General features: G+C 32.7%; 5 protein-coding genes and 3 long non-coding RNA genes across 14 annotated transcripts; 3 read left to right on the top strand and 5 right to left on the bottom strand.

Annotated features, from left to right (window-relative positions):
- Positions 1–82: 82 nt before the first annotated feature.
- Positions 83–2,846, bottom strand: LOC128390384 (syntaxin-18-like). The gene is made up of 5 exons (XM_053350096.1): positions 2,444–2,846; positions 1,938–2,324; positions 1,589–1,707; positions 1,078–1,507; positions 83–962 (listed from the first exon to the last, which is right to left on the bottom strand). Exons 2-5 carry the CDS (start codon positions 2,192–2,194, stop codon positions 716–718), a joined length of 1,053 nt encoding a protein of 350 aa, XP_053206071.1. The 5' UTR covers positions 2,195–2,324; positions 2,444–2,846; the 3' UTR covers positions 83–715.
- On the top strand, positions 2,821–19,512 carry LOC128390378 (rho GTPase-activating protein 100F-like). The gene is given in 8 exon segments (XM_053350089.1): positions 2,821–3,122; positions 4,081–6,037; positions 9,731–9,933; positions 11,351–12,575; positions 17,476–17,636; positions 17,724–17,910; positions 18,195–18,266; positions 18,269–19,512. Coding segments are annotated over 8 exon segments (4,815 nt in total). The 5' UTR covers positions 2,821–2,924; the 3' UTR covers positions 19,081–19,512.
- Positions 2,964–4,085, bottom strand: LOC128390391 (uncharacterized). Its single transcript, XR_008325615.1, has 3 exons — positions 3,805–4,085; positions 3,184–3,672; positions 2,964–3,106 (listed from the first exon to the last, which is right to left on the bottom strand). It is a non-coding gene; the product is annotated as an uncharacterized LOC128390391 (long non-coding RNA).
- On the bottom strand, positions 6,019–11,362 carry LOC128390390 (uncharacterized). Of its 4 annotated transcripts, none has more exons than XR_008325611.1 (10): positions 11,224–11,362; positions 10,894–11,064; positions 10,289–10,579; positions 9,788–10,022; positions 9,386–9,631; positions 7,869–8,206; positions 6,893–7,576; positions 6,514–6,563; positions 6,223–6,380; positions 6,019–6,152 (listed from the first exon to the last, which is right to left on the bottom strand). It is a non-coding gene; the product is annotated as an uncharacterized LOC128390390 (long non-coding RNA). The 4 variants fall into 4 exon arrangements; XR_008325612.1 differs by having other exon boundaries at positions 10,492–10,579; XR_008325614.1 differs by lacking the exons at positions 9,788–10,022; positions 10,289–10,579; positions 10,894–11,064; positions 11,224–11,362 and having other exon boundaries at positions 6,848–7,576; positions 9,386–9,739.
- Positions 14,101–17,197, top strand: LOC128390380 (cytoplasmic polyadenylation element-binding protein 1-like). Its single transcript, XM_053350090.1, has 2 exons — positions 14,101–16,533; positions 16,605–17,197. The coding sequence occupies exons 1-2, from the start codon at positions 14,827–14,829 to the stop codon at positions 16,779–16,781; spliced, it is 1,884 nt and encodes a 627-aa protein (XP_053206065.1). The 5' UTR covers positions 14,101–14,826; the 3' UTR covers positions 16,782–17,197.
- LOC128390383 (SPRY domain-containing SOCS box protein 1-like) lies at positions 19,404–22,949 on the bottom strand. 2 transcript variants are annotated; one of them, XM_053350094.1, is made up of 3 exons: positions 22,814–22,949; positions 20,711–21,552; positions 19,404–19,612 (listed from the first exon to the last, which is right to left on the bottom strand). In XM_053350094.1, the coding sequence occupies exons 1-3, from the start codon at positions 22,876–22,878 to the stop codon at positions 19,467–19,469; spliced, it is 1,053 nt and encodes a 350-aa protein (XP_053206069.1). In that variant the 5' UTR covers positions 22,879–22,949; the 3' UTR covers positions 19,404–19,466. The 2 variants fall into 2 exon arrangements, with proteins under 2 accessions (XP_053206069.1, XP_053206070.1); XM_053350095.1 differs by lacking the exon at positions 22,814–22,949 and adding an exon at positions 21,798–22,163.
- LOC128390388 (uncharacterized) lies at positions 22,290–24,508 on the top strand. 3 transcript variants are annotated; one of them, XR_008325610.1, is made up of 5 exons: positions 22,290–22,445; positions 22,521–22,674; positions 22,838–23,189; positions 23,566–24,227; positions 24,369–24,493. It is a non-coding gene; the product is annotated as an uncharacterized LOC128390388 (long non-coding RNA). The 3 variants fall into 3 exon arrangements; XR_008325608.1 differs by lacking the exon at positions 23,566–24,227 and having other exon boundaries at positions 22,299–22,445; positions 24,369–24,508; XR_008325609.1 differs by lacking the exon at positions 24,369–24,493 and having other exon boundaries at positions 22,299–22,445; positions 23,566–24,342.
- Positions 24,454–25,397, bottom strand: LOC128390387 (uncharacterized). The gene is made up of 2 exons (XM_053350099.1): positions 25,044–25,397; positions 24,454–24,866 (listed from the first exon to the last, which is right to left on the bottom strand). Exons 1-2 carry the CDS (start codon positions 25,105–25,107, stop codon positions 24,586–24,588), a joined length of 345 nt encoding a protein of 114 aa, XP_053206074.1. The 5' UTR covers positions 25,108–25,397; the 3' UTR covers positions 24,454–24,585.
- Between the last annotated feature and the right edge of the window lie 299 nt (positions 25,398–25,696).

Genomic DNA, 25,696 nt, shown 5'->3' with positions numbered 1-25,696 from the left:
AACGTCATTAGATTGTTATCAAATTGTAGTGATTAATATTATTGATGATGTTTAAAAATCATTAGCCCGGGAACTCCCAATCTTGTTGATTATTGATTATACTTGAAGATAACCGGTTTAATTAAGTTAAATAAACTCATTTGTTAATCAATGATTTTAATTGCCAAAGATCATTGAATGATCACCGACCACGAGAGTGTTGATTGTAATTAACTTGCAACTTTATAAATTAATCAAATAACATAAGAATTGATTTCTTGATTGGCCATCTGATTGATTTTATCACAGATTTTGAAGTAGTCCAGATAATTGATTGGAATTGAAATCAAAATCATTTTGGTTTTTAAACAAGTTTGACAGGTTCAATCATTAAATCAAAAGTTGGAGCCAATCAATTGAATCAGGTTTGTTTGTAGGAAAGTCTAGAAAATTAACAATTGTGAATAAAAGTTGATCAATTAATTGTTATTAATACATCAGCGAAAGGGTTGTGATGATGTTTGATTAGGGTTTAGAAAATAAACTTCCAAATAAAATAAATTCTCTCCGATTTTGACTGAATTTGCTTCTTGGTGTGTGTTTGTTTAAATCTACAATTGAGATTCAATCGGTTATTATATAACCAAGAATTAGATTAGATTATCACAATTAGCCGAGAGATAAATTTCCAAGTGTGTTAATAGATATCAAGGACTGATTCCATTCTCTCTCTCTCTCAAGGATTGTACCAATCAAGGAAGAAAAGAGTAAAAGAGAGAACGATGTTAAAGAATAGAATCCAAATTCGAAGCTGTCCTTTATTCTTAATGGCTGATCTAAGCTCTTCGTTTCCCACTCTGATGTTAGACGAGGTTTCCACCGCTGTACCATGGACTCTTTGAATCTCTTCATCTTGTTGGAGGAAATTTTGTTGAAAAGTTTTATGTAATTGAGCAATTTCGAAAACATTTCCTTCAATTGATCTGGAGAGAAAAATGAAATAGAATAAGAAAATATGAAAATATGAAAATGAAATTAAAGGATAAACGATTGTTTTAAGAGACTAAATTTCGAAATAAACAGAAATAAATCACTTACTTGGTTTCGGATTCTAGTAAATTAATGTCGGCAAAAAGTTGGGAATTTTCGTTCTCAAATAATTGTAGCTCCTCTTTGGAGAAATCACTTAATTGTTGAGGAGATAAATCATTATAATCATTATCAAAATTGGAAGTTAAATTTCGTTTCAAGGGTGCGAGAGGATCGTTTTTGATTAAATCGTTGAAATTATCTTCGTCATCATCATCGGCGTCACGAGAATAGATAAACTCATCTGGACAAGGTTCTTTGTTGAACAAATCACGATCTAATCGAGCGAGTTTTTGTTTATCGGTGATTCGTCTGATTCTGAAGGCTCGAAGGTCAGAAAATAGATCACAAACGACTTTTAGATAAGTTTCAATGGATTCGATTATTGCAGTCATGATGTCACGTCTTTGTACACTTAACTTGGTCCCTTTCTTTTGCACTACGAACAATTTAAAAAAAAAAGATTGAAAATGTTGTTAGTTTAACAATTAACAATTAGAATGAATTTTGCTCAACTTACTTTCAGCTTTGAGTGATTCAATCTTAGATTGACAGACTTTCATCGATTCAACCATATCCTGATCGATTTGATCTCTTTCCATGTCACTCATGGTTGATGCCCGATTAGATAGAGAACTACTACTCAAGATAGAGAAGAAATTAAAAGAAATTAGATAAGGTTTAAGATTAGAAAACAAGAAAATGGGTGTTATCAATTCTCAAGTGTTTTGAATGTTACATGTTGTAAAATATTCAATTGAGGTGATTGGTGTTTTTGTTTAACAATAAATTCCAGACAATTTACACTAAAGAACTACAGTTAGAAGGTTGGATAAGCGATAGATTAATTGTAATCGATTGAAACTTACAACATGTCGATATAATCCCGTCTTCTTTTGATGAGAAATCTTTTCATGGCAGCAATAGTTTCAACTAAACTCTTAGCCCGAGAACTTAGTTCCTTAAATTGTTTACTATTTTTGGACGATGAGTTTTTAGATGAAAGAGAAGCCAATAATGAGCCAAGAGGATCATTCGATGAATTAACAGATGATGATGAGTTTCTATCATTGTATTTAACAGAATGAAGTTTCTGTTCAAACACGTCACTTAAATCAACCGACATTTTTTTGGTTACCAATTGAAAAGCAAAATCCAATTACCAGTTAAATGAATTAACACCGAGATGAATTAAGATTTACCACGGAAAAGAAATCCAAACCAAAGGAAACCAAACAACCAGAACGTTTAAAATACTAGAAAATTAATTAAGAAATCGATGGAAAAACAATGGAATCAAATTAATTAACTTAATTTTTAGAAAATGAAAATAAACAAAATCAAATCATCTGTTCAATAACCGTAATCACATTACCGAGAAGGAGAAGGAAAAAACCGCGTCCGGGTTTCCATGGTTACGGGTAAATTCCAACAATTAAAGGGAATCAATTTGGATTGATGTTAATAACTCGAATCGTTTTCATGTAGAAAATATAAACAATCAAATAAATATCAAATTTCGATTTTGGAGAACAAGTAATTGTCTTAAAAGATTAGAAATTATGAAGTGAATTTCCAAAGAGTGAATTGTTGAACCAGAAAAAGAAAGAAACAAACAAAAACTGATCATCGAATTGTCGAGTCGGACTATTTATGCTTATCTATTTTTTCTGGTTAAAACTCTGGTTCCTTTTGGTTGAAAGAGAGAGAGGAAAAAACTCAGGAGAAGAATATCAGTTTGAGTCGGTGTGTTAAAGTTAACCACTTTTCCCTTTTTACAGTTACTTTTAGGATTTTGTATTAGGAAGCCTCGGATGATGATTCCAAGATGATTTAGATTGTGATTTAAATACCACATGATATCACTGCCTTTTCTGTTTCTATTATCATCACCATCATCATCATCAAAACTTGAATCATTCCCGACCCATAAAAACCCACCAGAGAGACCAAAATTTTCATCCTCATCGATTCCAATCCATAGAGTATTATTAATCCAAAGGAAAGTTAAACATATCACTGATACCAAAATGTTGTGCTGTGGACGTAAAAAGGTAAGAATAGTAAATTAAATTAACTTTCAATCCTCGAAACAATTTAAATTAGTCTGATTACCTTTACTTGATCATCTTCGATGGTGATTCAACTTTATCCGGTTGATGAATCCAATCGATGTGAACAATTAAGTCCAATATTTTCATGTCCTAATTTTTGGGTTTCTCCTTTTTCTCATTCAACTCTATTCGTATCCTTTTCAACTTTTTTTCATATCAACAATTAAACAATTTAACCTCCTTCTCTTTCTCTCTCTAATTCTCAATAGAATTAGTTGATTTGCATGACAATTAAATTTCTTTTTCGTTTGTTCATTCATAATTTCTGCATGCGATTTGGCCTTTCCTTTTTTCTTCTTCCATTGGTGTTACTGCCTCTTTCGATTTTCCTTCTTGTTCTTTCTTCCTTTTTACTCTCTTGTCTTTTCTTCCCAAGAATTATTATCTTCCTCTTTATTCCGATTTCTCCTGAAATGTTATCCAACCATTTATCTTTTGTATGTTTTCAGAATTATCTATGGTGGTAAAGGTGTAGAGAGTTCGATTGTCCCTTAAAGAGAAGAGGAAAAAAAAAGAAAGTGAAGATTCATTTCAATTAGATTTCTCTTTCTCTTCAATATTTTCACCTTTCCACAGTCAAGCATCAATTTGACAATTACAGGGAGTTAGAAAAATAACTTACAGGGAGGCTCATATTTCCTCTTCTGCGCAAACAACAAGGTGTCATTTGAATTCAATCATTTTCAATATGTAATTACACATAAATCAGATACAGGTTCAACCATTGAAATATCCGCACCTTGGTACCGGTCAGCTAAATATGATGACCTTTGACTCTTTTTTGAAAGATTGTTGTATCTCTCTGATGAGTTGAAATATAGAATTGAAAAAGTTTGAAATCATTTTTTTATGAAAATTAATTTTTATCGTTTTTTTTTGACGATTATGATTCTTTCAGGATGCTCGAGGTCCAAATCAACGGATTGTCGGTGAAGGTGGCGGCCTTGGAGCTCGTTATATTACTCATCCAAATTTCCCCATCTATCAAGATCCAATGGATTTGTCAACGGGTACATTAATCGGTGGTCCACCTTTACGACGAGCAGTTCATTTTCCGGTTTCAGCTTATTCTTTTCATTCTGGAGATACTGAGGGCTCTCGTCATCCGGATATGGTGATTCAGGGTGATTTCCGAAAGGTTAGTGGTATTACCTCAGAGATATTCCGTCAAATTGAGGCAGTTGAAAGGGAATACGATGCAACAACAGCGGCTCATATGGAGGCCGCTGAGAAACGCGGTGAAATGTTAATTAGACTATTAGATCCTCGAAGTCTTGGTAAAGCGGGAGCTGAAGTGGCAAGAAAATATCTTGAACCAAGTACATCAATGGATGGGTCAACCAGTGTACAGTTTGTTGAAATAGTTAAAAGACCCGGACAAACATTAGGACTTTATATTCGTGAGGGTGATGGATTCCGTTGCTCTGATGGTGTTTTCATATCAAGAATTGCCTTAGAAAGTTCTGTGTACAATAGTGGCCTACTTAAGGTGGGCGATGAAATTTTAGCTGTTAATCTAGTTGATGTTCGTCGTATGTCTTTGGATGATGTTGTTATCATTATGTCCATACCAAGGCGATTAGTTTTAACCATTCGTTCAAGGGCAAGTCGTCTGGGTGGACCTTTGGTCACCGGTCCAGGGGGAAGTTTAATGATGGGTAATAGAAGATTATATGAAGGTGAAGAGTATCGCCAACCTCCGGTTGTTGTGTTGAAAAAGGAGTTTGGTGATGAAGAATATGGTACCGATGATTTAAGTTCTAATCGTGATGATGATAATGGTCATCATCTTTTAACTGATCGATTACAAGGTTTACCTGGAGCTGATTTACCTTTACAACCAATGGGTGGTTATCTTCAACATGATAGTGATGCTTATTCAGAATCACCTTATGGTTATGTTAGACTTGCCCCTCGGCCTCCTAGTGCACGACCAGGTGACTCTTGGTCAGTTTCTGGTACATTATCTCGTAAACCTCCATTTCCTGGTTTACCAGGTTCTAGTATCCCTGGTATGGCGACAGTTAATAGTCCACTTGTTGGTCAAAGGTTTCCTAGAACAATGGATAGTTTAAATCAAATTTACTCTGGTTACAATTCTGATGTACCTTATGCAAGTTTACCTCGAGGGGGATTACCTTCAACACCGAGTCGCTCACAGATAATGAGTCGATCTTTTATGGAAAGAAGTTCACCAAATCGTCAAGGGAATCGTTTTTTAGGTGAAAGTGATTACGCTGGAGTGGGCACAGGTTCACTTCGGCGTAACATTCGTCTACTTAGAACCGAAAGTGATAATAATATAAGTCCATTAAGTCGAGAATATAATCAAGAACATTATATGAGACCAAGAAGTAGAACTGTTGGTCGACCAATGACTTCAGCCGATTATCATAGTTTAGTGTCATATGGTAAAGGTGTAAACGATATAAGATCTTCACTTTCTACCCAAGGATTGTCAAGTATACTTCGTAGACGAGGTCAACATCCATCAGCAACCGATGGAAGTGTTTCAGATACTGAGGTTGGAGGTATAACGGGTTCACATCCGCTTCATTGGCGACATAAACCTCCAGGTTTACCTCCAGGTCGATATAGTGATAGTGGTACACCATCAAGAGAGGGTTACCAATGGAAGAGTAGTTCACTTCCTCGTCAAAGTGCATCTGGACTTGCATCAGGAAATTATCGCTACAATCGTTCAAGTTCACAAAATCGACGAGGGCAACGTGGTGGTCAATCTGTTCGGTTTGAGCGTAAAAATCCCGCCTACAATTCAGCTTATGATGAAGACAGTGATGGTGCATTATCGGCTCCCGAATTACCAGAAAATTATCGGACAAAACGTTCATTGGGTAAGCTTTTATGTCCATCGAAAACGGCACAATCCCGTCACCTCTCTGATTCTCTTTATCTTTCCTTCATTTTCTTTTTTTCGTTCCATTTTGTTTCATTTTTGATAATCGAAACCTTAGAAAAGAAAAACAATAGAAAGATGAGAAAAGGTTAATGTGTGTCATCGAAAGTGTCACTAGTTTACCTTAGAATCTATCATGTTTACTCTCGTTCATTTTTCTTATTTATCATCAATCTATTATTGAATTTGTTCAATTCATGTTTTCTTTTTCATCTTCGTATTGATCTGTCTCTTGAATGTCCTTTTTTCTGGTTCACCAGTCATCACGAATTATTATTTTTCTAAGAGAGAGAGAGAGAGAGAGAACAAAAAGAATCGAAAAATTATTTTCATATTAAACATTTGATGATTTTCCATTGAATTGAATAGTAAAGAAAAAGAAAAACAGAAAAAGTTTTCTTCTCATTAGTTTACCATGAATTGTCATCATGATGATCTTCTTGGAGGCTTAAGGGGCTAAAAGTCTAAACAGAATGATGATTAAAAAGAATAGTTTATCATTAGTATATTATTAATAGTAGAAAGTTAATATTAAGTAATGATTATGGAAAAAGTATCTCATGATCAATAAAGATTCAGGGGATACACACACAAACTGGTAAATAATGTAATAGTTTGATTCATTGTAACAATCAGGGATATAATAATGAAAAAAAAACTATGTTATTATCATTAGTGAATGATAAAGTTACTATTAAAAATCATATGGGAACAGAGGAGGATCAGATGTAAATTAAATTGATTTAACCTAAATCATCATTTACAATTAAATGTCCGTTCATTTTTGTTTCACCTGAGATTGTAACTGTAACCATGTAGATTGTTGTTTCCATGATAATGATAATCAGCATTTGATGACAAATGTTTGAAAAGTGATTTATGATGATGTCCATTTGGAAATGATGAATAACAGGAAGATGAAGAAGAAAAAAAAATAACAATCCAAAGGTAAATGATGATAATTATGATGATGGAGAAGAAGAAAATAAAAAACGATCATCATTTTGATGGTGATAAATGAATAAGCTTATTAATTGATTTGATGGAGACAAGATTAACCATCAGCAACACAATCCAATCCAACAATTAAGGTATCAAGGTTAATAGTTAACAGTGAATTAGAACTTGTAATTTGGTAAATTGTCAAGATAAACATTTGAAGATGATGACAATACCTCTTTCACAGTAAAGATGAAGAAATGATTTTATAATCATTATGATTGACGAAAATATTTTTCCATAACAAAGTTAATCAAAGTAAATGTTTACAGATGATTAACATGATGATGACCATCAAAATGATTATTATCACGATAAGCTGCTCTTTATGATTACAAACTATGTACTGGACAATTGTTGATTACACAATGATAACTGTAAACAACAATCAGCATTATAAAAAAAAGAAAATTAAATTGTGATCAATATTAAGCAATTAATTGAGGACCATTGACATTTAACGATCGTCTATTAGAATCTAATAAGTAATAAAAGAGAGAGAGAAAAATTAGTTTAATCGCCAAATGAATGTAACAAGTTAGATAGAGAATTAAATTGTAAACAATTAATTCGATAACAAAAAGAGAATATTAATCAAATAACATAGAAAAAAAAGAGAAAAGAACAATTTTCTTCTCTTTTCTCTGTCTATTTCTCTTTCTTTTTTGAAAAGATGAAGAGAAAATGACAATCAATCTATTTGAAGAACAATTTTGTTCTTTTCTCTTATTCTTCTTCTCTCTATTTTCCATCATCATCTGTGTTCTTACCTTTTAATTGTTGTTAGTCTTTTGTTTTTCTCTTTTAATTGTTACCATCAAATTGGATTAAATGTTCCATTTGTCTTTTTAATTCCATGTTTTCGTTGTTCTTTTAATCCATCATCACAATTTTATCCTTTCTCGAGTTTTAATCCACTTTCAGTGTGTTTTAATTGTTGTGCATCATCTTAGTCTCATCAACATGAACAACAAGAAAATCAATCACTTTGACAATTAGAATTGTTTCAAAATCTTCTCGCTTTCCAATTTATATGTAAATTGTTCTGGTTATTTGGTGATTGTTGATTGTTGATTAATCAATAGATAAATCGATAGAGATGATGATCCTGTAAATTGAACGGAACACACAAACAATTAGTCAAAAGAAAGAGTTAATCAGTAGAAATGACGATCAACAAGCTAATTGTTGATTAACTAAAAAAGGATCAGAAACAATTGAAACAAAGGTAATGTTATTATTATAATAATTAATAGAAATGAGAAAATAATAATTAAATCAACAAGAAAACACTTTCCCAGGGTTAGAACTGAAAAGTGAGGTCATTTACCATCATCGGACCGGGAAAGGGGAAAAGTGTCATTGCATTGACACATCGAGAAATCAATTTTCCGCCATTTTCTTATTTCTCACTTTCTTTTCTCTCTCATTTGCTCTCTCACTTGTTCTCTTGCTTTCTCACTCAAAAGTTACTTTTTTTAATTGTGTTTTAATCATGTTTAAGTTAATTGTCTCTGTTAATTTGATCAAATCAAATTAATTCTATAAGTGAATGTTAAAATTGTTCTCAAAAAATTGAATTTCATGCTTTCGATTTTTCGAACAATTTGTCAATACAAAATGGCGACTTTTCCGGTCGCCATTTTCTATAAAATTTTCTACTCTAAACTCACTCTACTCTTACGTAAGTGTAAACATCTTATTACTTAAATTGCTATTCCATCTTAATGTGTTTAATACAATTTAATGTTATCCTGATAATCAAATTAACCGATAATCTTGATTTTCTTTTACTTCTTCATCTTTTTGCAATCGTGTCTTGTGTGTGTATTTAATCATCATCATCTTTTTTTTCTGTGGTCATCATCTTAATGATCATCACCGTTATAAAATCAGTTTAACCACTTTAATAATTAAATCAAAGTAGTTAACCTTTTCTCTTGTGTTCCAAGAACTGGACGATTCTAATTTCCATAATCAAATAATCATCTCTTTCTCACGATCTTTCTTATACATATAATTTTTTTCTCTTTCTTTTTTTCTTTCTACTTCATGACAATATTGATCTTCTCTCTTTCTTATCCTATTATTATTTTTTCTCTCTCTCTTTCTCTCAACGATTTAGTTAATTATTTACATTAAACTGTTAATATACATTTGTGATCCTTTACCTACTCATCATCATCATCTTCTTCATCTTCTTTTTTCATGATGTAACCTAACTCTTTCTCTTTCTCTTTCTCTCTTACTTTCTCTCTCTCTCTCTCTTTCTTTCTCTCTTACTTACTTTTTCTTCATTTCCTTTCCATTTTTATCCTTTATCTGCTTCTTCTTCCTCATTACTTTGGTGTCTTCTCATTCCTCTGTTGTTTATTATTGACAATTTCATCTGTTTACCTGGACTTTGTCAAAATTATTCGGTGAATGTGATAAATTTTCTTTTCATCCTCTTCGTTATTGTCCATACCTGTCTTCTGTTTTGCTTCTCCACCTTTGTGTTATTTTATCTTCTTCTTCGCTTTTCTCTACTCTCCTACATCATGGAAATCATCATTATCATCACAATCTAATTTCTAATCAACGTAAATTGCAAAATATTCATATGCAATTGTTGATACGTTAAATTAAAAAGGTCGTCGTCACATGAGTGGTGGTCGACTCCCTCAAGAAGAGTGTAAACAATGGATACCTCGAGCTCCATCAACATCAGCAATTTATGAGACAATAAGACGGCAAACGACAGGTCGATCAACGGCTCTTCCCTCCGGTCTAAGTTCAACCAGTCTCAGCAGGATAGCTCATAGTGCTGAAAGTTTACTCGACACCATAAGAACGGTAAGAATTTACATTTGATCGTTTTCGTCCATAATTAATGTCCTCACTGTCCACCCTTCAAACTTTTTCATTAAGTTATACAACCGAATCTATAAATGAAAATTTAATTATTCTGATTAGTTTAAATTTGTTGTAATTGTTACTTTTTATCAAACCCATTTGAAAAAAAAGTAGATGAGAGATTCACACTAAACAATCAAATACTTTTTACAAATCAGCTGAGAAAAGTAAATTTTCCAAGTGTCAATAAGAAGAAGAAAAAAATCTTATAACAAATCCTGAAGACTTGTAACTTCAAGTTTCCTTCTTATCTTTATCTATCCTTGTATTAGAATAAGATTCACTTGGATTTTACCTTTTAAGAAGCTTGTCTTGGTGAAGAAAATCTTTACGAAAAGCTAATCTATCTTATTACAAGATGAATGATGTAACATCCAAATGCTTATATAATACAATAGAAATGATCAACATTTGGATTGGTCAAAATGATGAGGTGATGAAGATAACTCCAGAATAAGAAAAAGAATGAGAAATAAAAATCTGTTAGTTATTCGTTACCATTCATTTGAAAGGAAACTGTTAATCTGATTTCTTCTTCATATTCTTGGGTATATTCGTTCAGATTCCAAATGCATTCTAACAGCATCTAGGGAGAGAGAGAGAGAGAGAGAAAGAGAAAGAGAATGATAATAATAAAATAATAATAAGGAAAAAGAAATGAGAGAAAAATGTCTAATAAATAGACAAGGATAAATCATAAATCAAATGGATAAGTCAATTGTTGTTTACAAAATGAAGGAAAACAGTTAATGATTAACTGAATTGGTTAGAAGCTCATCTTAATATAAAACCAGGAAGAAGAACAACAAAAATATTCACCTCTAATCAAGTCAAGTCAATAATGATTAGAGTAATTTTTTTCTCTTCTTCTTCGACTATTAATTTGTATTTGTTACTTACAATTCATCACCTTAACTCATTTAACTCTCTTATTTGTTTGCACCATGGAAACTGAAAAAGCTTTCTCATGTTCCAAATTCCTTTGGAACCTTCATGTTATCATCATGGTTGCAAGTTGGTGTTATTCATTGTGATGATACATAGATTAGAAAAGCTCCTCCAATGATCAATCTATCATAGAATGAAAATAGTTGAAATAACATTAATATATAAGTGTCAATGGGTTTAGATGATCTTAGCAAAATGATCATTAATCATTGCAATTAAGGAGATTAATGTATTGTAACCTCAACTTGTGTGTTGGTTAGATTGTGTGTTTATAATACTTACCTTTGATAATTTATTATAATTTGTGGCTCATTTGTATCAATTCTAATTGTTTTTCTTTTGTTTTTCTTTGCATTGATAATTTGCTTATTTTATCAACTGTTGAATTTAATATTGGTCACCTCGTCAGGAACAGCAGAAAAATATGCTCGCCGATATATATGCAAATCGACCAGGAGTTGGAACTGACCGATCAACTACTCAGTTACCTTCAACTCTTAACCCTGATCTCTCAAGTGATTCTGTTTCAACCATTGGTTTGTCTCATTCTTTGCGTCCGGTACCACCACCTCCTCCTCCTCGGCCTCTCATCTCTTCTGCAACAGCAATCGCCATTGGTTCAACTCCACCGGTAGGATTAACTAGTGGTAATACAACTTCCGGTTCAATTGTTCCTACAAGTGGAGTATCAAGTGTATCAACAGCAACTGGATTAATTCAATCGTCATTAACTGGAGACCATCTTAGATCAATTCCACATCCAACACCGGTGAAACCATCGGAGGAAGAAAGACTTCACCTATTAACCTTAAATCCTCGGGAATTTTTCAAATATCGTTATGAAAAACCTCCACCGGAAGGTGAAACATCTCCATCAACTGGTAATACAACAACAGGAGTAACAACAAACACAACAGGCCGAGGAACAAGTGAGGTATCAGGTGAACCAGGTAAAGAAGTGACAACTAAACAACCTTCCGGTTTCAATGGTATTCTTTGGATACATTTACTTGCTGGTCGTGGATTAAGATCAGGAAATGTTCCAACCAATCATCGTGACTTATATTGTGTTATTGAATGTGATCGTGTCCACAAGGCTAGAACAGTAGTTCGAAGTGGTGAGAGTAGCTTCGATTGGGATGAAATATTTGAACTTGATTTAGTTGAAAACAAAGAGATTTCATTCCTTTTATACAGTTGGGATCCTCAATATCGTCATAAATTGTGCTACAAGGGATCAATCAATTTAATTGGTCTCTCTTTGGTTGAAACTCCTGTTCACAGTCTTGCACTTAAAATGGAACCAAAGGGAACTTTATATATTAAAATTCGTTATAAAGATATAAGTATTTCATACCAGCGAACTCCTCTTAGTCCAACAATCGCTCCAGCTAATGCTGTTTTTGGCCTAGGAATGGAAACTTTAGTTAACCGGGAAAATTCTGGTCTATCGATTCCATTAATAGTTAAACGATGCACCCAAGAAGTAGAGAAACGAGGTCTTAATCTTGTTGGAATCTATCGTCTGTGTGGATCAGCTGTACGAAAAAAGTTACTTCGTGAATCTTTTGAGAAAAATTCATGGCTTGTTGATTTGTCCGCTGAACATGTGCCTGACATCAATGTTATCACAAGTAAGTGGGAATCAATTTTTATCTGCTCTCTGCTTTTCTTATATATTTTGGTATCTTCTTGTTGGTAATTGTATCTCGATTTCTAATTAACCCTTGGGTTACCTAAATTAATCAAAAAAAAAGTAGATTAATTGATGGTTCATATGAAATGTGTATGAATAAATTTACGTTAGTTTTGTTGTGATTATAAGCATCATAAAAACAAATCACGTAAATGATAAATTTTCTTCATCGTTTTCTCCATAAGTATTCAGTTGAATACTACGACATGCTTATGGGAAACTAAAAACTCTTAATGTGAGCTATGAATCAAAGTAAAAACTCTGGCTACTCTTGATACACTTGATATTTACAACCAAAGCCCATCATCAAAAATACATTGATGATGATGAATAAAAGGGATCAAGTTCAACTGAACTTTATACACATTGGAGAATTGTTTGTTAAGCATTTGCTCCAATCTTGTAGAGATGATAATTTTGACCAGATTCATGGGAAATTATCTCATCCAATGAGTTAACCAAAGTTAATTCCATAGTTATCCTTTTGTTTTTGTCATTCTTTTCAATGAAAAAAAGACAAAAAAAAACAGTTGATGATATTTGAATGTACCAAGGTTCATCTTTCCAATTTCCAATCATCCAATTGGTTCTTATTGCTTTTTCTTTCAATCTTTTACCAGATTAAAAGGTAATGAGATAAAATAATCCATATCTAATAGAAAGGTTAGAGGAAGAAGAAGAAAAAAACAAGATAGAGAAACAGGTAAAAAGATTATGAGAACAATGGATAATTAGAGAGAGATGAACAAATTAACGAATCAATCTGTCTAATTGGTTTACACGTTATCAATAAGACATAAGAGATTGATTCACAGTTTGAGAATGTATCACCAATCACACTTCGTTGATACATAATCATATCCGGTCAAAAAACTCTTTATCTTGTCAGAATGTGATCATGTTCCCATGAGAGGAAATAGATATGAATACATGAAATAATCAGTAGAATTGATAAAACAAAAATAAGATGATGAGAGAAAACAAATTGAAGGTAACACATACACACACACAAGACAAATACATAGAAAAGAGATAACATTTTCTCTATATCTTTTCTTTATGTAACAATTTATCTTTGTTCTTATAATCAAACTGACCAAGAGCAATGATAAAAAAAAAAAGATTGACCACAAATGAGAAAACACCGCAGGTAAATTAATCTATTAAAGTGAGAAAATGAAACAGATAAAACAAGACACTTTAATCAATAGAAACACTAAACATGATTAAAACTGATTAATTGGTTAACAATTAGTGGTTAAGAAGAGCAAAAAATGAACAGATTAAAATTTAATTTGTTTAACTTTGTAATCAGTTTAAGACTTTGAGTCTCCAGAGGAAATAACGTTCTTATTGGAAAAACGAGCTTAGTGACAAGAAGAAAAGAATTAGTGAGAATGAGGGAGTAAAAGAGAATAAAAAAGAAAGAGAATAAAGAAAGAGAAAAATTGAGTGAGTCGAATTTAGAATAAGAGAGAAAAAAGAAGAGAATGAAACTTTGGAATATTTAATGTTCCATTGTAAGTGGAGAAAAGAACTTCTTGTTTATTCTTTAATTTTATTTTCTCGACTTTATCTCAACTTTAACCCTTAATTTTTTCCTTTAATTTATTCTTAATTTATTAACTTTAATTTTCTATCTTTTTTTTCTATTTCCATCTCTTTCTCTCTCTCACTCTGTCCATTTATGTTCTTATTAAATTGTGAATCTCCCATGTGAACATTAATACGATGTGATTTTCTCCATCTTCTTTAATCCCTTTTTCTGTGTAAATCAATCTCTCTCTCTCTCTCTTCTCTATCTCTCTCTTATATTGACAATTAACATCTTCTCGTTGATTGGATTAATTTATTCTTTAATTTGTTAATTATCACATTCATTTCTAACCCTTTTGTTAAATCAGTTCAGCAAAAGATTGTTTATAATCATTAGTTTTCTCCAGTGGTTTTAAGATTCCCATTGCTACTGTTATTTGATTTTCTCTCTCAATTCTCCAGATTTGAAATTCTGTTTCCCTGTCAATCCTCTTTTTTTTAGTTTTCACATTCTATCTCTCTGTGAATTGTATTTGATTTTTTTTTGTCGAAAAATTTAATCGATCAAAATTGATTCCAAGTGGAAGTTCGATTTACTCGGCTGGGAAACCAGTCTGGGAGCTGAATTGTTCCCTGCCAGTCTGAGACCTTCAATGACGGAAAATATTGACCATGGTGGACGATTTTTCACTCCAACTTCAACTTCCAACTCTTCTAGTAGTGAATCCAATTCTAGTCCGTCCAGTCGATCAAATACCTTTGAATCGAGTTGTGGGAACATGAGTAACCTAAGTAATGGTCTTGGTGATATAAGTAGTCTTTCCCATGGTTCAAATAATGGTATTAGTGGCAGTAACAATGGGCATTCTAATAATTGTACAAACAGTGGAGTTGATAAAGATGGCAATTCTAATAACCTGATGTGGGACAACTATTGGCCTCGAACTAATGCTGCTGCTGACATGACATCTTCTGGAAGTAGTGACAATAGTGGTCGTGGCTCTTCAGATTGGCCTTACCGTGAATGGACTAACCAAGTGAACACCAGTTCTACTCCTATTCCAGTGGATAGTCGAGATGAGAGCTCACGTATTAATCAACGTTCATCCTTTAGCTTTCCAGGGGATGGTAAATTGTTGGACTTATGCGGAAGCTATGGAAGTCTCCTTTCTGCCAGTCTAAACCGTACCTGTGACAACTTTGGACAAGTGCCACCAAGAAGTGGTATCCGTGCTATCAGAGCTTCCAATTCAAATCAAACAAATACCAGCATTAGTTCAAACTCTTCTAGTCGACTTTTTCCCGTTAATGAACCTGCAGCAGCCTCATTTGAGTCATCCTTCTCAAGGTTGAACAATTCAAACAGCTCTGGACGTGATAGTCGAGAATCACCAACCTCTCCAACTAATTCTGATTCTGGTATCGCAATTGGATCATTGGTTTCTGATGAATATGTTTCACAACTTATGTCCCAAATTAATTTGGCCTCTTCCATCAACGAGGTTTGTCGAGCTCAAGTCAAGGCTTCTTCCCGATTACCAAATGCTGCTTCTTCGGTGTTCTCAATGCCTCATTCCAATTCTTTGGTTATGCCCTCATATCCACCTGGACTAAGTCGTACAGCCTCTTTTCCTGATCCATTCATGTTAACATCACTTGGTAGTGACAAACGTTGGATGTATGCTAAATTTGGGTCTCAGCGAGACTATTTAGATAAAGCTATTGAGCTCCAAAGGACTGCAGCTTCATACTCAGAGGCTACTCTTAAATGGAGTGGAAATATATCCAGCACGGACATAAAAAACCCCAGTTACTCGACCAAAGTTTTCCTTGGTGGTACGCCCTATGATCTAACGGACGAGGAATTGATCCAATTCTTCTCAGCATTTGGTCGTGTTGAAGTTGAATGGCCCAAAGAAAATTCCAAAACCAAACAAAAGAAAAAAGGTTATAATTATATGATCTTTGATTCAGAAAAATGTGTCAAATCTTTATTGGCTCGATGTGAAGTACGAAGGGGAAAATATTACATCAAATTACCTTCCCGACGAATGCCTGACAAGGATGTTCAGGTTATTCCATGGGCTCTGGCTAATAGCAATTATACCAAAGACTCAAATTTTAAAGTTGAATTTAATAAGACAGTTTTCGTTGGTAATTTACATGGTATGATGACTGCTGAAGCCTTAGCCAAAATCATGGATGAGCTTTTTGGTAATGTCATTTATTGTGGAATTGATGTTGACAAACATAAATACCCAATAGGTTCAGGTCGTATTTCATTCAGCGACGAACTAAGTCACATGAAAGCAGTTGAAGCTGCTTTCATTGATGTAGAAATGGGTCGAGTCACGAAAAGAGTAAGTATTCATTAACCTCACGATTTTAAAATTAAATTAAATATTAATGATAATTTCTTTTTCTCTTTTAGCTTCAATGTGATCCTTATTTGGAAAATCTCGCCTGTTCTCTATGTTCAACATCACCAGCACCACTTTTTTGTCGAACATGTTCTCACTACTTCTGTGAGCCATGTTGGAATTTCTTACATAGCAATGAAACGATGAGAAATCATCGCACTTTAGCAAGAAAACGCCGAAACAAGTAAATTCAAATATTTGGAAAAAGAAAATCATGGACACTGCAACTGCGGCCATTTAAAGACCAAATTCTATTTTTTGATTCAAGGGATTTAATTTTTTTATAGAGTTTTCATTGGATTTTTGCAATCAATTTCCAAAAAATTATTTTTTTCTAAGAATAGACTTCATTCCCTATTCTTAAAGTCACTCTTATCTTTTCCCACTCAAATATCTTTCAATCTCTCTTTTCTACTCTGTTATATCTCTCTATCTCTTTCTCTCTCGATAAAATTATCGTTATTTATCAATCAATATCTCTATCTCTCTCTCTCTCTCTCTCTCTCAATGATTAATCATTTATGTTATAAATCAAATTGAAATTTTGTGTACCAGGAATAAATTGTGAGCAATATTAGCAAATCAAAACAAAAAGCAAATCAAACCAACCAGATTAACCCGTTTATTTAAATTGATTGTTAATTATCACAACTAATCAAATAATGAATCCAATCAAAGATCAACGAAAATCGTGTATCAAGATCAGTCGAAAAAAATTTAAATCGAATGAGGAGAAATTTAATTATTTAAATTTCCCTCTCTTTTTAAATTCTTTCATTTTTTAATCGACCCCTTTTTCCATAGAAATGAGAATCAATTCCAACAAAGAACAATCTGTTTTCCATGTTAATTTAAATTCTAATTGTTTTAATTGTTAACCAGGTTTACTTAAAGATTACATTCGTGAATTACCTGAGCCTTTATTCACAAAGGCTCTTTTCGATATGATGGTCGATGGACTAAGTGTTTGCCTTCCCGATGATCCCCCAGGCAATGCCAAGTTAATGTTTAGCATATTAGAGTGTTTACCAAAGATAAATAGAGTAAGTGATTTAATATTTTCTTTTTCATTTAATAATAAATTTCCATCTTATTGATTAATACATTTTTCTTCTTAATTCGATATCCAGAGTACTGTTCTTTTCCTTATGGATCATCTTAAATTGATCGAATCTCATTGTGAACGTAATAAGATGAATTCTTCAGCATTGGCAACATCATTTGGTCCACTGTTCACAACTCATTCTGAAAGTGAATCATTGAGAAAACCTATTGAAGTGTTTAAATTTTTAATCGAAATTTGGCCAATTAGAAGAGGTAATTTTTTAAATTCTATTATTCATTAACTCGCGAAAAAGATTTGCGATATTTATTGTTTTCTGTTTTCTTTTTGACTTTTGTCGGCTTAATTTATGTTTGTGATAAGCTAATTTGTTTTGTTTTCAGTTGATGATTTGTATTTGGCAATTTGATCTAAGTCTAATCACTTGTCTATAAAATTAGACAATAACATGATTGTTTAGATTAGATTTAGTTGCAATAACTGTTATCCTTTATCTTACCACAATTAATCATTTTCTTTTTTTTTCTTATTCTTTCAGATTCTACCTCTCGTAGTAATAGTGAAGATTCAATATTGGATAATAAGCAATTACAGTCTAATCAAGGTGGAGGATAACGGTAACATCTACTGATACCAATAATCTTATTAATAGTAATAAAATGTCCACTTCTGGTGCTATTGTTGTAACGTCATCATGTCTACCGCCATCATCAACATTATCTTCCTCATCTTTATCCACTTCATCAGTAGCAACAACTATTCCTGTAATTGGATCACCATTAACCTATGTTACCTCATCATCACGCGATTCTTACCAATCTTCATCATCTCAACAACAACATCAGCCTCCTTCTCATCATCGTCATCGTCATCACTCACAACAACAACAACAACAAAATCATCATCATCACCGTGAATCTCATCAATCTCACCGATTACCAAGTAATGATGATGCTTTGGGAATACCTTCATTAACTCCTGGTCCATCACCAACCCAATTAAATGAAAGACTTACACCTGATTCACCTCCACAATCATTAACACGTAATTTGCCCAATTTGAGTGGTCATCAAACAACAGGTCCAATTAACAATCAGCAACATTATTCAGATTCTTACAGTTCAAATAATCCATTTAGAACTGATTACCATAGCTCAACAATTAAAGATTCCGAGTCAACAACAATCAGTGGGATAACAACAAGAGGTGGCGGTGGTAGTGGACTAATTAACACCTCAGGAATGATTTCCAGCACAATAGTTGATCGGTCAACGATTAAAAAATCTGTTGCTTGGGCAGCAGGAACCAGAAACAATGATGAATCAAATGAATCAGATCACAAGAGTAACAATAACAACAATTCAAGCAACAATAATCTTGATTCTTCTGATAATAATAATAATAATCATCTAAATAATAGTTAATCATCAACAACAACAACGGATCGGCACACAATCGTATTTAGGTTAAAATAATAATAATCTAAATTATGAAAATCTATTCACCATTTTCACCATGATAATAACTCATTTTGAAATCAGATGTCACTACATCAACCAGTTAACTACCAAAAACATGCAACAATTAACAACTAAAATCAAATATGAATCGTTTTTGTTTGTCTTAAATTGTGATTAATAGATTCTTTTTTGTTTTGTTTTCTTCTTGGTGGTTTGAAAAAAAAGAAGAATTGATTTTAACTCTTTTTTCTTAAAAAACAAATTTTTTTCTGCTTTTTTCGCTCTCATTATGTGGAGTTTGTTAATTGTCAAAGACAGTGGTTATTATTTCAATGATTTGTTCAAATTGTTTACAGTAAAAAAGATTTTCGATACAATAAATATGATTTAAGCGTATTAGGTAATGTTATTTCTGTTTGCAGTCGATGTAGACGTTGTTTCCCAATCTGCTTCCTAATGACTCGTCGACATATATCTTTAAGAGGTAATGGTTCAGCTGTGAAAAGAACAAGAATTAAAATTTTAAATTTTAAATTGAATTGAAAATGAATTTTAAACAAAATATCCTTAAAGGTAATTCAACAAGTTTCAAGATGATAAAAATACCAGGTTATATATACCATATATATTAACTTTATTTTTGGATGTTGTAACCTATTTTTTTTTGGAACTTTTCATCTTCATCATCTAGAACAACTTGTTGGATTAGCCTTAAAGGCATTTTATTCATTTAATGTATGGTTTGGTCCGTTTCTTAAAGAATTAAATGTGAAAGAGAGAAAGAATGAGAGAGAACGAGGGAGAAACAAGATAGAAAGAAAGAGAGAGAGAGAGATTATTGAACTCTTCAAGGGGTTAATCACTTGAATAGTAACAATAATAGAGAGAGAAAGAGAGAGGGAGAGATTATATATTTTCTATTCATCTTCTCTTCCTCTTCCTAGTTCACTAAAGATATTTTCCTTCTTCTTCTTCTTCTTCCAGTAAAACCTGAATAAGTTAATTTGAACTTCTTTTTTTTATTTCTTTTCTCAATCTCTCTCTTTCTCTCTCATCTGAACTTGACATGAGACTATCCTCATCAGTAACGCCAACTCATCATAACAACTATAGCAACAAGATAATTGTTGTTTTTGTTGTGGTAATCATTGACATTGGTATTAGGATTGTCGTTTTTACTGTCATCCTCATCATTATTATTTTTCTCTTTCTCCCCCTCTATTACTCTCTCTCTCTCTCACACACACACACACAAAAAAGATTATGAATGTCAATCGGAAATTCATGTAACTTCCTTAAACAGGTTCTCATCCTGACTATGGATGATGATGGGATAAAAAAGATTTCTCATAAAAACAACAAACAAAATCAACAAGAAATTTTATCAATATTTAGAAGATGAGTCACCATAAAACAAAATAAACATGATTAAATTTAAGGGTTGATGAACAGCTTTTGAACTTGAAAACTAATGAAGTTTCACCGTCAGTGAGTTACATCACAAAAGATGAACAATTAGAGAGGAATAAGGAAGAGGAAGGAAGAAGAAGAGATAAAAAGAGGAAAAGTTTGTTAAAAGGTTGAAAACACTTACGATCAAGTCCACCAAGGTATTTCATGGTAATCTCACAATGTCCCCAAACGGCACTAACGATGGGATATAATTTTTTTCCTTTTAGTCCACTAAAGGCAACACCAAGGTATTGATTGTCAACGATAAAGGAAAGTGTTCCTTCATCCATGTCTAAAACGGTAAGAAAACTATCTGGAACATTAAAAGTTTCGTCAGGTCTCAGATAAGCAGGATATGATTGTCCGGTGGTGTTATTCTTGGAATCATGATAAAGTAAACTACGTCCAAGGTCCCAACCCCATGATTCCGTATTAGAACCAACAAGTGACTGATAACCTTGGGAATGTAGGGGAGCTTCAGCAGTGGCAACACCAACCACAGCATGGGTTCCTCTTTGCCTTGTATTCCAGGTGATCTCCCAAAGATGCATTCCCCGGGTATAACCCATTTTACCTCTTATACAATCGGTACTTTGAGCCATTGGATGTCGGTGGAAAGTGAATACATCATCTTCTTTAATGAATATGTTAAGTGACCTATCATCCGGATTCCAGGCATGTTGTGACATTACTTCATAATCAACAGGAGGCATATCTAAAAGTACATCAAGTCGACCTGGTCGACCTGAATCACCACAATCACCTGTACCACAGAGACCATTTCCATATCCAGGTCCACCACCGGAAGAGTTTAAGTGTTTACGGGTGGAGGTCCAGTTACCCGGAGAACAGTGAATAGACCGATCATCTCGGTTGCCCCCATTGGAGCAGCTTTTATGCAAAGAAGAGGTTTTCTGACCCATTAACCAATGATAACCACAATAGATCAGATTACTTTGGATTTGACGGTAAGCCACCCAGCCTCTGGAACCAGATATATAAACAGTTACGTGTTAAGTTGCAAATTATCATACACAAAAATAGAGGAGAAAAAAGAAAGAAAGATAAACAGAAAGAAAGAAAGAAAGAGACACAACCCACGGGTCAACACAACCCAAAAAAAAGTAAACCAAAATGAGAGAAGAAAACGATTGAGAGAAAAGAAAAGAATAGAGTAGGATATTAACTTTTCTCTAAAGTAAATTAATATCGAAGTAACTATTATTCACCTTGGCTTTAAATTAATCCATTTACAGAGGAGAAGAAGAGGAAAACAATCACAAAGATGAAATAGAAGAGAAAAAAATTGATTGAACTCTAAATTGTCTTCGTGAAAAAGTGTCTTTCTTTACAACACCAAGAGAAGAAAAAAAAAGAGAATAGAAAACAAATAGGCACCAGTGAAGAAGAAGAAAGAACAATCAACACACAGCAAAGATGGTGATAGAATTTTTGATGATCACAGATTAATACACTTGATAGACAATTAATATCACAGTTAATTGTAAATGAGAATATTTAATAGAATAGAAAAACAAAATTAACTGAATAAAAAAAGTTAAATACAAAACGCTAACTAAAAGTTTACTATTCTTCCTCTTTCTTTATCTTTACTCTTTTTAATGTCACCAACCTTTTGGCTCTTTCTCTTCTCTTTCTCTCCCTTTAATTTTCTTTCTTTTCTCCAGCGCCACCTCTTGTTCTTTATTGCAACTCACCGATTTTCTTTTCTCTTTTTTCGTTGGCTTTTTCTCTTCTATGTTCATTTAATTGTAGATTGTTTTCTTTTTTAATTAGAGATTAATTTAACTAATTCTTTCTGTTTAATTTTCTATTTGGTGGATAATTGATTTGAGAAGCGATTCTAATTCTAATTTGTAAGTTATTTTGTTGTTTTTCTCTGTCATGGAAAGTTACTAATCATCTTTTATGTATTTTCTCTGGTTGATTAGATTGACTTGATTTTCGGCTTCATATTGTCTTTAATTGTCTTTGGATTATTGGCTATTTGGAATTGGATTTTTTTTTATTCTATTTCTTTTTGATTTGTTGATTAGGACCTGATTAGGTTTTGTTTTTCTGTGTTGGTTTCATTGCTTGATGATTGTGAGTATAAGTGTTTGTGGTTTGTTGGTTTGTGTTTGTCTTTCTTTGTTTTTTTTTCTCTATGGATTTGAATTTGAGAAAGAGTTGATTTTCTTAATCTGTTGATTCTCTTTTTTTTGTTGTTGTTTGATTTACTCACTTTTTCTTACAAACTTGTTTACAGGCCGTCGAACCGCTGTTACCACGATTCCTTGTTCGTTTCATCGATTCAAGAGTCCGCTGAATATTGATTATGATAATGGAAAGTTGGAAAGATAGACAAATGTGTCTAAACAATTTCACTGCTTATTATTGGTTTGAGGTTATTTTATAACAGTGATGGAACATAAGCCAAAGATGATTAACACCGTGATTAAGGCAACTTTATGATGAAGATGATGGTGGAAAATAATTCTATCCTCTTGATGATGATGAGTTTTAATGATTAACCGTTAACCTGTGTAATCTCCGTAAACAAAAAGTGATCACAACAACCCAAAATTAATCCGATTGTAAACTGGTATCAAAATTTCAATGTAAGTAAACAAAACAAATTTAAATAAGGCTTTAGATTAACTTTTAATTAACTTAAAATTACTAAGAAAATAATTAGAAAAGGAGAGATTTGAACAAATTCGGGTTTTGACTAATGAAGAAACAAAAGAAACCCAATGAAGAGAAGAAAATAACTCAATACGAATTGGATGTCAAGTCCGAAAACTCAACATAACGTCTGAGACCATTTTCCTCGAGATCATTAAACGGGGGCTACTACATAATCATCTCTCTTTTTCTCTTCTCTCTCTTTCTCTCTTTCTCTCTCTCTCTCTCTGATCACCATAGTCTCTATCATTTGCAAGTCTGTTTCTTCCGCTGTTTCACTTTTTCTCTCTCTCTCTTGTTCTTTCTTAGGTTCGTTTCCTTTCCTTAGGCCTTTATTTCGACATCTGTCAATTTCCATCCATGATTTCCATCTGTCTGCTTTCCACGATGTTCTACTCTCTCTCGCTCGCTCCTTCATCGGCATCTTCTCTCTCTCTCTTCCTCTTTCCATCTGTCTACCTCACAGAATCTCTCTTACTCTATGTGACGATCTTTCTCTCTATCTCTTTCTTTCTTCCTTTCTTCCTTTCTTTCTCTCTTTCCCCATCTGTCTTACTTCGTTTTCTTATTTTGCCTCTTTTTGCTTCCTTCGCATCATCCTCATCATCAGCTCCCTCATCTTCTTCTTCTTCTTCTTCTTCTCCTTCTTTGTATCTACTATTTAAGTTGAGTGGGTCAATCACTCGATACGAGAGAACAACCAACTTCAATAAGGGAATAAATAAGAAAGCAAGAAATGGATCAAAATCTATGGTTACCTTTGTGTTTATCTTACCTTTAACCTTCATCCTTATGATTGTCATCATTACTTTAAATAACCTTAATTGTTAACCTATCATGTTTAGTAAATCAAGTTGCTTTTCCTTTGGTTTTTAAAGTGACAATTGGTTCCCAAAACCAAACTTACAAACAGCGATTCTTTATCCAAATGACATTGATAACAATTTACTAACAACAATTTCTAAAATTAAGTTATTCCCTTTCTCACTAAACTAATTCACAAGCTTAATTGTTGATAGATTAAAAATCTAATCTCTTATTTTAGCAAATTAATTACTTTACTATTTAAATGAAAGAAATGAACATTTGTATTCTTTTGTTTTTCTTTACAGATCTTCACAAACTCGACAAACTCATCAAAACAATTGATTCTCACAATTAGGACATTTAAAAAAAAACAAATGATTGGCGTTTATTTGAATATGTTATTAAAGTGATTAGCATATGAACAACTTGAGATGGAGATTGTAAAAGTTACTTGATTTGATATTGTTTTCTCCTGATGGTCACTTTTTACTTTAAGAATTATCGGTGATCATTGGAATTGAATTAATCATTATCAGAGACAAACCAACCACGAATCCCTCGTCCACCCGCTCGGACAATGTCCCAAAATTCAACGAAACTGTTGCGAAAATTGTTCCACCTATTTCGACCATAGGTTGTTACTGCATCTCGAAAAGATGGATCATCTTCATCATCATCTTGTCTTTTATTGATGAAATTTTGATTATTTGTATTAATTGCTCCTAATTGTCCAGGTAAATCGGGAAGATTGAATGACCAAACTTCAGGATTATTATTTTTACGCTGTTCTGTTGATGGTCCACCTTTTAAATTACAATATTGCCGAAATGAAAATGTTTTAATCAGTTAATTAGGTCATTTTTTTTTGTTATCAGATTAACTATTAGTAACCTTAATTTACTATCAATCATGATGATGAAAGTGATCAATAATTAGTTCAATCTTTCTTAATTAAATCAAGTTTGTGTCCAAACACTTACCCATCACCGGAAGGAGTAACTTTGTCAATATGATTGACACAATTTGTATTATGATGATCTTCATGTTATTTTATTTTTGTTTATTTCACTTTTCTATTAGATGGCAAGATGATATTAGCTTGATGAAAACAATTTATGGTTAACAATTAACAAAAATTCACTAAATTGTTGTTGATTAACCAACAGTCGTTGGTTAAAAGAGGTATCATCGGCAATGGAGTGGCAAAGAAAACACTATGGATACAAAGGAGGACAGAAAATTGTTACAATACAATCAAAATCTAAGAATCACTGAATTGATTGTTCACCAATAATTTATTTGGATTATAAATTGTTATTAGCAATCATTGATCACAATTGATCATAATTGTTTCACTGATTCAACTAAACACACCAGAACCAACAATAAGAGTAATGGAAGAAAAAACATTTTCCAAATTTCTTGTCTTCTTTTTGTTTATTGATTAATAATCTTCTTAATTGTTATTACTATAAATCACAATTAACATATCAAAATTGTTCATCTTAAATGTGATTTGTATTAATAACTTTTAATCGTAATCAATAATCAAAAAACAGTTAATTTTGTTGGGGAAAATTGAACAAGATTAGAAACATTGATTTCTAATTTCATGATCAACTTTTTGTTTCTT

This window comes from Panonychus citri, unplaced genomic scaffold (genome assembly GCF_014898815.1).
Source record: "Panonychus citri isolate SS breed McGregor unplaced genomic scaffold, ASM1489881v1 Contig00119, whole genome shotgun sequence".
NCBI classification, from domain to species: Eukaryota; Metazoa; Arthropoda; class Arachnida; order Trombidiformes; family Tetranychidae; genus Panonychus; species Panonychus citri.
This window is presented reverse-complemented; position numbering and strand designations above follow the sequence as displayed.